This window comes from Carcharhinus amblyrhynchos, chromosome 23 (assembly GCF_965287045.1).
Source record: "Carcharhinus amblyrhynchos chromosome 23, sCarAmb.v2.hapA, whole genome shotgun sequence".
In the NCBI taxonomy this organism is placed as follows: Eukaryota; Metazoa; Chordata; class Chondrichthyes; order Carcharhiniformes; family Carcharhinidae; genus Carcharhinus; species Carcharhinus amblyrhynchos.
In genome coordinates this window covers 12,562,627-12,577,840 of record NC_137346.1, presented here as the reverse complement: position 1 = coordinate 12,577,840, position 15,214 = coordinate 12,562,627, and the positions used below count along the sequence as shown (strand labels likewise).

Here is a 15,214-nt window from a genome sequence, read left to right as displayed (position 1 = left end):
AATGTTTTACTCATATTTCCAACATGATTGAAACTGAGGAAAGGGTGAGTGAGCCACTTATCACGGAGTACCCAACCTCTCCTCTGCTCATACAGCCACATGTCCATCTGAGGCAGTTGGTTTCCTTTCTTTCCGTTAATTTGATCTTATTTATTTTGTGTACAGTATCATTTTTGACATAACAGATGGGTGAGTTCCAGCTAGAGTCTGAAATAGGAGTGACTACTCCTGACATCCATATGACTCAGGTAGAAGAATATTAAGCAATGATATAGTAGTTGCAATTCAACATTTAGTCAATGGTTATATCCCAGATGTTGATGGTGAGCGATTCAGTGTTAAGTGGAACCATTGAAAATGTGATATGGTTGTCTTGTTTTGGTTAAATTGGCCATTACTTGACATTTATGCGGCACATATGTTACCTAACCTATGCTATGCCTCCTCCAACTAACACCACCAAAGACTAAAGCTGATTATTTTATTCATTATCTTTTCTCGGATCTCATTGCATTGCCATATTTTCCTACTTCAAATCAGTTATGTGAGATGTTTTGGTAGGCTTGATAGCACATGAACGCAAGTTTTATTTCAATTTGGCATCGTTAAATGGCCCTTTTTCTTCCTTGTCTTATCATCTACTCTTCAATGGTGAAAGAGATGCAAAATTTTGAAAGGGAAACTAAAGCATATGCAATCTTATTTAATAGCTTCAAACTTTCTGCAACTTTGAGTTTTCAGTTCATACAAATTTTTGTATGAAACTGTGGAAGGAGGGCAGGGAAGAAATGCAAATTTAAAATGAAATATGTTTGAAAGAGAAAACGTTTCAACGTAAAATTTTGATTTTATTATTGTCATGTATTAGGGTACAGTGAAAAGTATTGTTTCTTGTGCGCTATACGGACAAAACATATTGCTCATAGAATACATAAGGGAGAAAGAAAGGAGAGGATGCAAAATATAGAGTTACAGTCATAGGTAGGGTATAGAGAAAGATCAGCTTAATATAAGGTAGGTCCATTCAAAATTCTGAAGGCAGCAGGGAAGAAGCTGTTCTTGAATTGGTTGGTACGTGATCTCAGACTTTTATATTTTTTTTCTGATGAAAGAAGGTGGAAGGGATTATGTCTGGGATGCATGGTGTCCTTGATTATGCTTTTCCAAGACAGTGGGAAATGTAGACAGTCAATAGATGGGAGGCTGGTTTGCATGATGGACTGGGCTATGTTCACAACTATTTGTAGTTTCTTGTGGTCTTGAGCAGAACAGGAGCCATACCAAGCTGTTGTACATCCCGAAAGGATGCGCTCTATGGTGCATCTGTAAAAATTGGTGAGAATCGTAGCCGACATGCCGAACCTCCTTAGCCTCCAAAGAAAATGAAGCTTTGTGCTGTTTTGTGAGTGACCAACTGTTGTATCTTGGAGTGGTTGTGTTTATCTCATACAGGGCAGTTCAAAATTGAAGTCAGGAAATGAAGGCATCTCACATTTCCTATATTTTTCCTCCTGTTCTTTTCCTAAGATGGCTACACATATAAGAAAATTGAGAGAAATTAGTTTTATTTTGCATCATTTTAATTTTGGTTTACTGTGTTTTCATTTATTTTAACAAATAATCTCCTGATTATGCCAAAATCTGCTAGAAATTAGTCATTTATCTCAGCTTCACCTTTTTCTGAAAGACCAGCCATTCTTATCCATGCTCCTCCTTAAATTGGTTTCACTTGGGGGGTATCAAAATAGACTTTGGAAGTGAGGGAAACCAAAGTAACTGAGAGAAGTAATATGAATAATTGCTTGGAGGAAAAATATCTGAATTCCTCCCTACTGAATGTTTTTCTGAGATGAGTGTTACTTTAGTTGATTTGTTTTCATTATTTTACTTGCAAAACAATTGTATTGATATTACTGCATAGCTTGTCACAAGTTTAAAATCCATTAGGCAGAAATAGAGATAAGAGAGAATTTGCTATTTTTCATCGTCCCCAGAAATGGTTGTGAGTCATTGATTAGTTTTGTATTACAGTAGCAGCTTGTTTCATGTTGATAAATTCGCTCTTCATTAATGCATCCTGTTTGCAACTTAAAATTGTTTTGTCTTTCTTCCTTTGTTTTAGGATGGCCCTTAACAAATCTATGCATCCAAGAAACCGATATAAAGACAAGCCACCAGATTTTACATATTTGGCATCAAAATACACAGAATTCCAGCAACACGTACATACAAGCTTGACTGGGAAAGTGAGGTATGCTAATGAAGAAGGGAAAGTATCCCGCTGGTACCAACTAACACTTGTTTCACTGTCTAACAAAATCTGTTTGGTCCATGTTATGAAAGATTTGTTGTCCTGAGAGTTGTATTATCAAATTGTTTTATCCTCAGAGGGCTGGTTTTCTTCTGTGTGGCTCACCGTTTCTTTTGTAGCATACGTTGTTTTTAGAAGTGTTCTGGAAATTGTCTGTAATTTAGAAAATAGCATTATAGGGAGCTGTTTTATAGGTGGCACCTACTTATTTGTTTTTTCTGACTCCTGAAGACACCATGTATTTTCATCAAACAATTTCCTGTGCACTGTTGTCTGTCTAAAAGGCCATTCTTCGTATAGAACATAGAACACTACAGCACAAACAGGCCCTTCGGCCCACAAGTTGCGCCGATCACATCACCTACCAACCTACAGACCTATCTATAACCCTCAATCTCATTAAACCCCATATACTCATCCAGAAGTCTTTTAAAAGACCCCAGCGAGTTCGCCTCCACCACCACTGACGGCAGCCGATTCCATTCACTCACCGCCCTCTGAGTGAAAAACTTACCCCTAACATCACTTCTGAACCTCCCTCCCCGCACCTTAAATCTGTGTCCTCTCGTAGCGACCATTTCAAACCGGGGAAATAGCCTCTGAGAGTCCACCCTATCTATTCCTCTCAACATTTTGTAAACTTCTATCAGGTCGCCTCTCAACCTTCGTCTCTCCAGGGAAAAGAGTCCCAGCTCCCTCAACCTAACTTCATAAGGCATGCCTCCCAGTCCAGGCAACATCCTTGTAAATCTCCTCTGCACCCTTTCAATAGCTTCTACATCTTTCCTATAGTGAGGCGACCAGAACTGCGCACAATACTCCAAATGAGGCCTGACAAGGGTCTTATAAAGTTCCAGCATTACCTCCCGACTCCTAAACTCAATCCCTCGATTAATGAAGGCCAGTACACCATACGCCTTCTTGACCACCTCCTCCACCTGCGAGGCCGATTTAAGAGTCCTGTGGACCCGGACCCCAAGATCCTTCTGCTCCTCAACACTACTCAGACTTCTGCCCTTGATGGTGTACTCGTTCATCCCGTTGGTTCTGCCAAAATGGACGACTACACATTTATCCGCGTTGAAGTCCATCTGCCACTTCTCCGCCCAGTCCTGCATCCTATCTATGTCCTGCTGCAACTTTTGCCATCCTTCCAGATCATCCACAACACCACCGACCTTCGTGTCATCAGCGAACTTACTTACCCATCCCTCCACTTCCTCATCCAGGTCATTTATGAAAATGACAAACAACAAGGGTCCCAGAACAGATCCTTGAGGCACTCCGCTGGTGACTGACCTCCATTCAGAAAAAGCCCCATCCACAACCACTCTCTGCCTTCTGCAGGCAAGCCAGTTCTGGATCCACAAGGCCAAAGGCCCTTGGATCCCATGCCCTCTCACCTTCTCAAGAAGTCTTGCATGGGGGACCTTATCAAACGCCTTGCTGAAGTCCATGTACACTACGTCCACGGCACTTCCTTCGTCAATGTGTTCAGTCACATTATCGAAGAACTCAACTAGGCTTGTAAGGCACGACCTGCCCTTGACAAATCCATGCTGACTATTCCTGATCATGTCAAACCTCTCCAAATGTTCGTAAATCTTGTCCCTCAGAAGCCTCTCCATCAGCTTACCAACCACTGAGGTCAGACTCACCGGTCGGTAATTTCCCGGGCTATCTCTGTTCCCTTTCTTAAAAATAGGAACTACATCCGCAATCCTCCAATCCTCTGGAACCTCTCCCGTCTCCATTGACGACGCAAAGATCATCGCCAGGGGCTCTGCAATCTCTTCCCTCGCCTCCCACAGTATCCTGGGGTACATCCCATCTGGTCCCGGCGACTTATCTACCTTGATAGAATTCAAAAGTTCCAACACATCCTCCTCCTTAATATTCACGTACTCAATCCTTTCCATCTGCTGCAAATCCATAACAAAATCTCCCAGATCGGCTTCCACCGTGAATACTGAGGCGAAGTACTCGTTAAGCACCTCCGCCATTTCTTCTGGTTCCACACAAACCTTTCCCCCCTCACCTTTTATAGGTCCTATCCCTTCTCTTCTTATCCTTTTACCTTTCACATATTTATAGAAGGCCTTGGGATTCTCCTTAATCTTACCCGCCAAGGTCTTCTCATGACCCCTTCTGGCTCTCCTAATTTCCCTTTTAAGTTCCCTCCTACAGTCCTTATACTCCTCAAGATCTTTAACATCTCCTAATTCCCTGAACCTCTTGTACACCTTCCTTTTCTTCCTGACTAGGTTCAACACATCCTTTGTGCACCACGGTTCCCTCGACCCACCAGAACCCCCTCGTCTCATCGGAACGTTGTCATTCAGAGCTCCAGACACACATTCCTTGAATATCTGCCACCTTCCTTCGGTACTTTTCCCTAAGAACGCCTCCTTCCAGTTTATTTGTCCAAGTAACTTCCTGACTTCTTCGTATCTCCCCTTACCCCAGACAAACACCTTCCTAGCCTGCCTGATCCTATCTCGTTCCAACGCAATTGTGAAGGAGATAGAATTATGGTCACCATATCCAAGATGCTCTCCTACCGAAAGATCCATCACCTGCCCTGGTTCATTCGCCAGTACCAGGTCAAGTACAGCCTCTCCCCTCGTAGGCTTGTCCACATACTGCGTCAGGAAACCCTCCTGAACACACCTAACAAACTCCTCCCCATCTATACCCCTTACCCTAGGGATATTCCAGTTGAATATATGTACCAGTCGAATATATGTTCCAGTCGAATATATGAGTATATGTACCTCAACAGTGAATACTAGCACGCTATTTGATCATGGTGGTGGGGGCAGTTGTGAGTATATTGAGTTGTTGGATACTTTGGTTTTTATAAAATCGCCAAGTTTCCCCAGTAATCAAGTGGAAGAAAGCATCCTGTGAAAGGTCTTAAGTTTAGTTATGTTTAGCTGTTCTTAACAATATAAGTTTTACAGTTTGCCTTTCCTGGTATGGGAGTGAGAAAAACGGTTGGTATTGTCACATCCCATCGCCATGCAGTGATCTCTGCTGAAAGTACATATGTTAATATCTGCTGATGTGAGACTCAGTTTTACTGTAATATCAGAGTCATAGATTCCCTACAATGCAGAAGGCTATTCAGCCCATTGAGCCAGCACCAACCACAGTCCCACCCAGGCCCTATTCCCACAACCCTACATTTACCCTGCTAATCCCCCTGACACTAGGATCAATTTAGCATGGCCAGTCAGTCTAACCCACACATCTCTGGACTATGGGAGGAATGATGTGGATGTGCCGGCGTTGGACTGGGGTAAACACAGTAAAAAGTCTGACAGCACCAGGTTTTAGTCCAACCGATTTATTTGATAGTAAACTCACAAGCTTTCAAGGGGACTCCCTCTTCGTCAGGTGAATGGAGAGTTCTGGCCTCGGACCTGATCACAGGTTAAAGAGATGTGTATTGTCTCCAGAAGCACAGTGAGCGAGGTTTTGCAAACCCAGGCAAGTCACGGGGGTTACAGATAGTGCGACATGAACCCAAGATCCCTGTTGAGACCGTCCTCATGTGTGTGGAACTTGGCTATCAGTCTCTGCTCAGCGACTCTGCGCTGTCGTGTGTCATGAAGGCCGCCTTGGAGAACGCTTACCCGAAGGTCAGAGGCTGAATGCCCGTGACCACTGAAGTGTTCGCCAACAGGAAGGGAACAGTCTTGCCTGGTGATTGTCGAGCGATGTTCATTCATCCGTTGTTGTAGCGTCTGTATTTACCAGGTACATGGTAAATACTCTTGCAACTCGGCCAACATTGTCTACCTGATACGTTGCAAGAAAGGATGTCCCGAAGCATGGTACATTGGGGAGACCATGCAGACACTACGACAACGGATGAATGAACATCGCTCGACAATCACCAGGCAAGACTGTTACAGCTCTTTACCAAGGTTTCCCAGTATTTTTTTAAATATACAAAGTAATGAAGTAGTTATTACAAGCCTTTGCTTAGCATTGAGTTTAATCCTATCTCTCAGCAAAAGAAAATATCTTAGTGAATTTTACACAATATTTCCAAGAGAAAAAAGAAATGAACTGATACCAGTGGTCCATTAAACATTAGTCAGTGATTTTTGTAAATGTACAGCTGATTTGGGAATGGCATATGCTGTCTATATGAGCACCAAATAATTTCTGTTTGAGATATGTTCAAAAGGAGTGAAGCTGGATCAGTTTGTACAATTCTAGAATGTTGTAAAATAAGGTCGATCAGTACTTTTGGCTTAACAAACTGTAAAGATGCCAGAGTCTGATTCTACAAATTAGCTTTCGTCTTGTTTGTTTCCGCATAAAATTGCCAAAATGTCACCATTTTTCACACCTTGTAAAAATTAAACAAAATTGAATTTTCTTCTGTTGAAAATGCTTTTCATAGTTCTGATAATGTCACGTCTTCCTTCTTTATCCAAATTTGTGTGTTTGTTCTGATTTGTGGGAACAAAACATTGGACACTGCAGTAGCATTACTTTCCCAGAATCAAAATTGTATTAAGTTACAGCCTGCAAATGTGTTCCAAGAACTCAGTGAATTAATGGATATTGCATGGTTCAAAGACTGCTCCCAATTGAAGCGGATTGACAGAAAATCAATCCCAATATGTCTGCCTATGCTATTTTCTAGCTGGTTGTAAAAACCGCATCATATCAGACAAGTGATTTAATTGTAATTTTTTTTCCCTCTTTTGCTGTGGATAGTTTGCTTGGGAAAACCCAACTGGACAATATCTGACCAATCTGTGGCTTAACATTTTGTTTTCAATTTTGGAGCCTCTTACGTTCCACCACATGTGAACCTGAAATCATCAGCTACTCTGCCACCTGCGCTTAAAATGCTCAAAAGCATTCTTGCCATCAACCACTGGCTCTGTGCCTATAGCAGCAGCTTCTAAATTTCCATCCAGTGTCTCTGTAATTTTCAAAATCCCTTCAGTACTGCTTCCCTGCTCATACTGTTTGTGTATGTGCATGCGTGTGTCACCGGAGGTACAATACGGGCAGAAGAGGATATGTGTGGGGATTCTCCAGCACAGGTTGAACGGATGGTAGTGGACCCACATGATGGCAATTCTGAACAGGCCAATGGTGGAGAGGTGTTGTCACAGAAGATGTAATGCATTACTTTGATTCGTGGTATTTCAGTGCTGTGGCAGGTGTGGAGACTGTTTTGTCTGTTTTATGGTGCAGGTGGTTGTTAGAGATTGTGTGATATATTTTACTGAAGATCAAAGAGTATTTCTGGCCAACCCTTCATCCAGCAGCAACAAAAATCAGACATTCATCTCATTACACTTTGTAGGACGATGCTGTGTGCAAAGATTTGTTGACATAGCAAAACTTGACTGCATTTCAAAGTAATTCCATAGAAAAGTTACCGTGCAGAAAGAAGCCATTCAGTTCATTGTGTCAATGCGGCCCAAAAAAGAGAAAAAAGAAGCTAGCCGATTACTTTAATTCCACTTTCCAGTACCTGGTGCCGAATCTTCAGATGCAGATCCAGGTACATTTTTAAATGAGGAGTGTTTCAGTCTCAACCACCAACTCAGCCAGTGCACCACCCTTTTGGTTGAAAAACTTTTCCTTATGTCTCCTCTAATCCATTGGTCACCTAAAATCTATTCCCTGGTAATTGACCCCTCAGTGTGGGAAACAAGTCTTCCTTATACTCTATCTAGGTTCCTCGTAATTTTATACACCTCAATTTGGTCACCCCTTAGCTTCTTCTGTTCTTTGGAAACCAACCTTAGCCTATCCAATAGCTGCAAATTTCAAGCCCTGGAAGTATTCTTGTAAATCTCCGCTGCACTCTCTCCAGTATAACTATATCCTTCCTGTAATGTGTTGATCGTAACTGAACACAAAATTCCAACTGTGGCGGAAACAGCATTTTATACAGTTCCATCATTACGTGTTTTGTATTCAATACCTTGCCCAGTAAAGGAAAACAAATGCTTTCTTAACCACCCTGTCCACCTATCCTGCCACTTCCAAGGACTTATAGACATGCAGTCCAAGATCTCTCACTTCCTCAATCCCTCTCAATATCTTCCCTAATACTAAATATTTCTTTGGTTTGTTTGCCCTCACTAAATGTATTATCTCACACTTTTCCAGATTGAAATCCATTTGCCACATCTCTGCCTCGTCAAGCAAACCATGGACAGCTATCCTCTTCACTCTCGCCACGTAGCCAATTTTTGAGTCATCTGCAAATTTCCCAATCCTGCCTCCTATATTTAAGTTGAAATCACTAATATATGCAACAACAGCAACGGCCTTGTGGAACATTATTGGAAACTGTCTCTGGTCACAAAAACATCCATCAACCGTTACCCTTTGCTCCCTGTCAGTGAGCCAATCTTTGATAAGAACATAAGAACAAAGCCATGCTGACTATCCTTGATCAGTCTGTGCCTTTTTAAGTGACATTTTATCATGTCTCTCAGAATTGATTCCAATAATTTTCCCACCACCAAAGTCAGACTGACTGACTGATTTTCAGATCTATCCTCCACACACTTTTTAAGTGGTGGTATAACATTTGAGGATCTCCAATCTTCTGAGCCCTTGCCTGGATCTAATGAGGATTGGAAAATGATCCTCAAAGCATTTGCTATTTCTTCCTTGGCTTCCTTCAACACCCTGGAATACAATCCATCATTCCTGGTAATTTATCTGCCTTCAAAGATGCCAGTTCCTCCGCTACTTCCTCTCTCACTGTACTTATTGTATCTAATATTGTATCCTCAACTAGAATGTCTGCATCATCCTTCTCCTTAGTAAAGACAGAGACAAAATGCTCATTGAGAACCCCACACCCATCTTCTGCATCAGCCCACAAGTTACCATGTACTCCAAAAGGCTCCACCTTTTCCTTAGTTACTCTCTTGCTCTTAATGTACTGGTAAAGTATCTTAGGATTTTCTTTGATTTTACCTGCCAATTGTTTTTGTATCCTCTTCTTGCTTTCCTGATTTCCCTTTTACTTCAGTACTCTTGAACAAGTAATTTCTACACTCTTCCAGACTTTCTACAGCATTAAATATTTTGGGACTGTCATAAGCTTTCTTTTTTTTCATAAGCTTTCTTTTTTTTGCTTTATCTTGCCCTGTATGCTTCTGGATAACTAGAGAGCTCTAGATTTGGCAGCACCCTCTTTGTCTTTGTGGGGACATATTGTGCCTGTAGAATTTCTTCTTTGAATGCTTCCCACTTGCTTGACACAGTTTTTCTTTCTAGTACTTCATCTCTCATTCATTACACATGGAGTGTTTTGTTTAAGTTTAACCTTAATTGTTAGTATCACAAGTTGGCTTACATTAACGTGGCAATGAGGTTATTGTGAAAATTGCCTAGTCGCCACATTCAGACACCAGTTCGGGTACATAAGAACATAAGAACATAAGAAATAGGAGCAGGAGTAGGCCATCTGGCCCTTCGAGCCTGCCCCGCCATTCAATAAGATCATGGCTGATCTGTCGTGGCTCAGTTCCACTTTCCCGCCCTCTCCCCATAACCCTTAATCCCTTCTCTTATCAAAAACCCATCAACCCGCTTCTTAAAAATATTTAGCGAGGCAGCCTCCACCACTTCAACGGGCAGAGAATTCCAGAGATTCACCACCCTTTGAGTGAAGAAGTTCCTCCTCAACTCCGTTCTGAACCGCCCCCCCTTTATCTTGAGGCTGTGCCCCCTAGTCCTACTGTCTTTTTTGAGCGGGAAGAGTCTTTCCACCTCTATCCTATCCATCCCATTCATCATCTTATACGTCTCAATGAGATCTCCCCTCATTCTTCTAAACTCTAACGAGTACAAGCCTAGTTTATTCAGCCTCTCCTCATAGCTCAACCCCCTCAACTCCGGTATCAGCCTAGTAAACCTCCTCTGCACTCCCTCCAAGGCCAAAATATCCTTGCGCAGGTGCGGCGCCCAAAACTGCACACAGTACTCCAGCTGCGGCCTCACCAATGCCCTATACAGCTGCAGCAAGACCTCCCTACTTTTATATTCAATCCCCCTCGCTATGAAGGCCAGCATCCCATTCGCCTTCCTGACCACCTGCTGCACCTGCAGGCTGGGTTTTGCACAAGGACCCCGAGGTCCCTCTGCACCGTCGCCTGCTGCAGTTTTTCGCCACGTAAGTAATAGTCCTTCCTACCATTCTTCCTACCAAAGTGGACCACCTCACACTTGCCAACATTAAATTCCATTTGCCATTTCCTGGCCCATTCGCCCAGCCTATCTAGATCCTTCTGCAGACTCTCCACACCCTCCGCACAATTTGCCTTTCCCCCAATCTTGGTGTCATCAGCAAATTTCGACACCCTACACTCGGTTCCCTCCTCCAGATCATCTATATAAATGGTAAATAGCTGAGGCCCCAGCACCGACCCCTGGGGCACCCCACTAGTCACCAACCGCCAATCCGAATAGCACCCATTGACCCCCACTCTCTGCCTCCTATTTGACAACCAATCCTCTATCCACGCTAACACCCTACCCCCAACTCCATGTCCTCTGACCTTCTGCAGTAACCTCTTGTGAGGTACCTTATCAAACGCCTTCTGAAAATCCAGAAAGACCACATCCACCGGCTCTCCTCTATCCACCGCCCTAGACACATCCTCATAGAACTCCAGTAAATTTGTCAGACACGACTTCCCTTTAATGAAACCGTGTTGCGTCTGCCCTATCAAGCAATTCCCTTCAAGATGCCTCGCAATTTCCTCCTTAATGACGGATTCTAACATTTTACCTACCACAGACGTTAAACTAACCGGCCTGTAATTCCCCGCCTTTTGCCTGGCACCCTTCTTAAACAACGGCGTAACATTAGCCGTTTTCCAATCCTCCGGCACTTCCCCGGAATCCAGCGACGTCTGGAAAATAACCACCAAGGCATCCACTATCACCTCCGCCATTTCTTTCAGAACCCTCGGATGCATTCCATCCGGTCCTGGGGACTTGTCCACAATCAGCCCCTCCAGTCTGTTGCGCACCACCTCTCTAGTAACAGTAATGTCATTAAGACCCTCCAGTCCTACCACCTTTCCATCGCTAACACCCGGCAAATTATTCACGTCCTCCTCCGTGAAGACAGAAACAAAAAAGTTATTCAAGACCTTAGCCATATCCCCATCCCCTACCACTAGGTCCCCTTTCTCATCCGCTAAGGGACCAACGTTCACCCTAGCCAGCCTCTTCCTTTTTATATATTTATAAAAACTCTTGCTATCCTTTTTTATATTAAGCGCTAGCCCAGCTTCATAGCTTCTTCTACCCTCCTTTATCAACTTTTTTGTCAATCTTTGTTGACATTTAAACCTCTCCCAATCCTCTTCTCGCCCACTGCTCTTAGCTACTCTAAATTCCTCCATGGCCAGTGCTCGTAACTAGCACATCTTTGGGGCTGTGGGAGGAAACTGAAGCACCCAGAGGAAACCCATGCAGACATGAGGAAGTTGTGCAGACTCCACACAGACAGTGACCCAAGCTGGGGATCAAACTGTGTCGTCATGCAACATCTTTAGAAATGATCAAATGGTCTACGTGTAAAAATTCAAACAAAATCCATGTGCTGAGCACCTGTATGTCTCAACTAATAGTTATGCCTGTCACCTACCATGAGTTCAAATTACCTTGTACACTTTCTTTGTCATTCTTGTTTATTTTTCTGCTCATAGTCTCATAGAATGATACAGCAAAGGAAGAGGCCATACAACCCTTCTTACCCGTGCCAACTCTTTAAAAGAGCTATCCAATTAGTCCCACTGCCCTATAGCCCTGCTAATCTTTCTGCTTCAAGCATCTTGTGCTCTACTGTAGAATTTCTGTGCTTATTCATTTAGGACCATTTTAAGTGAAATGTCAAAAGTGAAAGAAAATCCAAATAAATTATAAAATTAGAGTTCTGCTTTATTTGTCGTGTTCTCAAAGAATGGTGTTTTGCGTTGAGATGTTAGGGACTTGATTGCCCGTGGAAACATTTATTCAAGTAGCTGTTCTTCGTGTGTAAGCCTGGTCAGTGATAGCTGGGCTTTTGAATCAGTGGGGAAGCATCAAAACCAAGATTGGTTCTGTTTTCATTGGTAGCCAAAAGGTACTGATATTGTCAAAAGTCACTATCTAGCATTGAATTATAATGGCTTCTCATCCTATTAGTTTCAAACATATTAGTAAACACTTCATTTCTCGTGACTGGTATCTGACAAAATGCCATGGATCCTTCTAGTTAGATAGCAATTTTAAGCTACATTAGATTGCTATAGAGTTCCTGCCTAGAACCAGACAGATTCAGAAAATGGAAGCTATCTTCTTCGAAAATTAAGAAAGGAATTGCCCTAAGGATCCTTCATTTGCCATTATCACCAATTAGTGTCAATGTCAACACATTACGCATTACGCACCAGGTTACTTCACCTCAAACCGTTGCTGCACTGTACAAGTTGGTGCCCTCAGTTCTACCTGATATTGACAAATGTTTGCTGTACTCAAGTTCTAACCCACTAACAAGAGCGACCTTGTGGCACAGTGGTCAGCACTGGGGACCCAGGTTCAATTCCCAGCTTGGGTCACTGTCTGTCTGGAGTTTGCAAGTTTTCCCTGTATCTGCATGGGTTTCCTCTAGGTGCTCCGGTTTCCTCCCACAGTCTGAAAGACGTGCTGATTACATGCACTGACCTGAACAGGTGTCAGAGCATGGCAACTAGGGGAGTTTCACAGTAACTTCATTGCAGAGTTAATGTAAGCTTTACTTGTGACTAATAAACAAATTAAATGAAAAAGTGTCAGTCCTCTTCCTTCATGGTACATGGGATAATTTTTCCAGTCGGTGGGTGTGATGGAGGTGCTCTGTTGAAAGGCCTATTCACTTTGGATGGGAATTTCCAGTCTCTGGGCAGGAGGGACTGGAAAATCCCACCCCATGATCTTGTGAGATCACTGAGAAATCTCATCATTCATCATATAGACGCATATATGAATATTGATGGACAAACTGAAATAAACGTGGAAAAACAATCATTGGTAAAATCATTTTGCGCCCCCCATCTCCTTGGGACAAAGGAATACTGAAAGTAATCTGGGCATTGCCTCAAAGGGAAGGATGTGTTCATATTTTGGGGGAGTTCCTCTTTCAGATACTTGCTGATCAGGACATCTCCATATTTTTAAAGTCTCAACCATTTCTTTCTGATAGTGGCTCATAATTTAATTCATGAAGTCATAGCATTTGTTTCGGTGACTGTCTCTGCTCACTAAAGCTAAACAACAAGGTGTTTATTGTATAAATATTTAAACTATTTTCCTGTAAAATGTGGAAATTTATTTCCATATTGCTCTGTCCGCATATGTTAAATTTAGAAATACGTAAATAACATACTAAAAAAATGATGCTGTCCTTTCTGGCTATAAAAAATAAGAATTTGAAGATCACACATTAAATCCAACTTTCATTGAACCAAATAGTTGATGAATCAAAGAGTTGTTTATCTGGCCTGAAAAGATCAGGCCTTGTAAACAACAGACCTTTTCCCTCATGATATGGAGAGCAGCCTAGAGCTGCTGAGGGGAATGCAAGTCTTCAAAATAAGATATAAACATGCAGACAAAAGGATCATAGTTCAGAAAGCAAAATGATCTCACTCACCCAAGTCTCTGTTTCTCATGAGTGAGGCCAGATCAGAATACTTCGTTTAGGAGGATGGGGAGGTGGGATAGAAGAATTTCATCTTGCTCTTGTCTTTGCTAAAATCCACATGTACAATTTGGAGTGTGGGTCCTTGGATAGGCAAAGAAGCTGTAACTAGCCAAGCGATGTCCAATGCCGATAAGTTGTTCTGCCCTTGCAGCTGTACTGCCATTCAATAATGGCTAACATATGGTTGGGCTGTAACTCAAAATCTATTTTACGTGTCTTCATTCCATATTATTAGGTACCACAGCAAAAACATACTGGTGTTCCATGAAGATTTCAATTCACCCCAGTCCCCTTTCAGTACATACAGTTTTTTGGGGGGAGATAATTCCACATATCCAACACGCTTTGAAAAAGTGCTTCCCAAGTTACGTCCAAAATGGGCCGAACATATTTAAAATATTCTCTTTTACTGGATGGTTTCCAAAACCAGCCATATTATCATGTTGGGATCATTTCCAACAAAAGACAGTCTAACCACCATATGCTGCTTCACAGCTCCAGGGTCCTGGGTTCGATTCCCGGCTCGGGTCACTGTCTGTGTGGAGTTTGCACATTCTCCTCATGTCTGCGTGGGTTTCCTCCGGGTGCTCCGGTTTCCTCCCACAGTCCAATGATGTGCAGTTTAGGTTGATTGGCCATGTTAAAATTACCCCTTAGTGTCCAGGGATGCGTAGGTTAGAGGGATTAGTGGGTATAATATGTAGGGATAGGGCCTGGGTGGGATTGTGGTTGGTGCAGACTCGATGGGCTGAAGGGCCTCTTTCTGTACTGTAGGGTTCTATATCTTGACATTCAGTGGCATTACCATTGCTGCATCCTGCAGCCTTAACATCCTGAGATTACCATTGACCGGAAACCTAATTGGACAAACCAGATAAATAATATGGCTGCAAAAGAAAGTCAGAGGCTGGATATTCTGAGATGAGTAGCTCCTCCTCCTTGACTGTCCAAAGCCTCTATAAGGAACAAGCCAGGAGTGATATGGAACATTCCATTTGCTCTGAATGCAGCTCTAGCAACACTGAAGCTCAGCACCATCCACGCCAAAGTAACGTACTTGATTGGCACGCTGTTCGCCATCTAAAGCATTTGCTCACTACACTGCCAATGTAAGTCATTAGTATAACCCATCTACACTGCAATATATCTCATAGCTTCTTTGCCAG

The 15,214-nt window shown here is 42.6% G+C and overlaps 1 protein-coding gene across 4 annotated transcripts in view; it reads left to right on the top strand.

Annotated features, from left to right (window-relative positions):
- mettl16 (methyltransferase 16, N6-methyladenosine) overlaps window positions 1–15,214 on the top strand; it is a 130,295-nt gene that overhangs the window by 19,027 nt on the left and 96,054 nt on the right. For all 4 annotated transcript variants that reach the window (XM_080210816.1, XM_080210813.1, XM_080210814.1 and 1 more), the window contains exon 2: window positions 2,123–2,251. In XM_080210816.1, the coding sequence (XP_080066942.1) occupies window positions 2,124–2,251 (128 nt within the window). In that variant the 5' untranslated portion in view covers window position 2,123. The remainder of the gene's footprint in view (window positions 1–2,122; window positions 2,252–15,214) is intronic.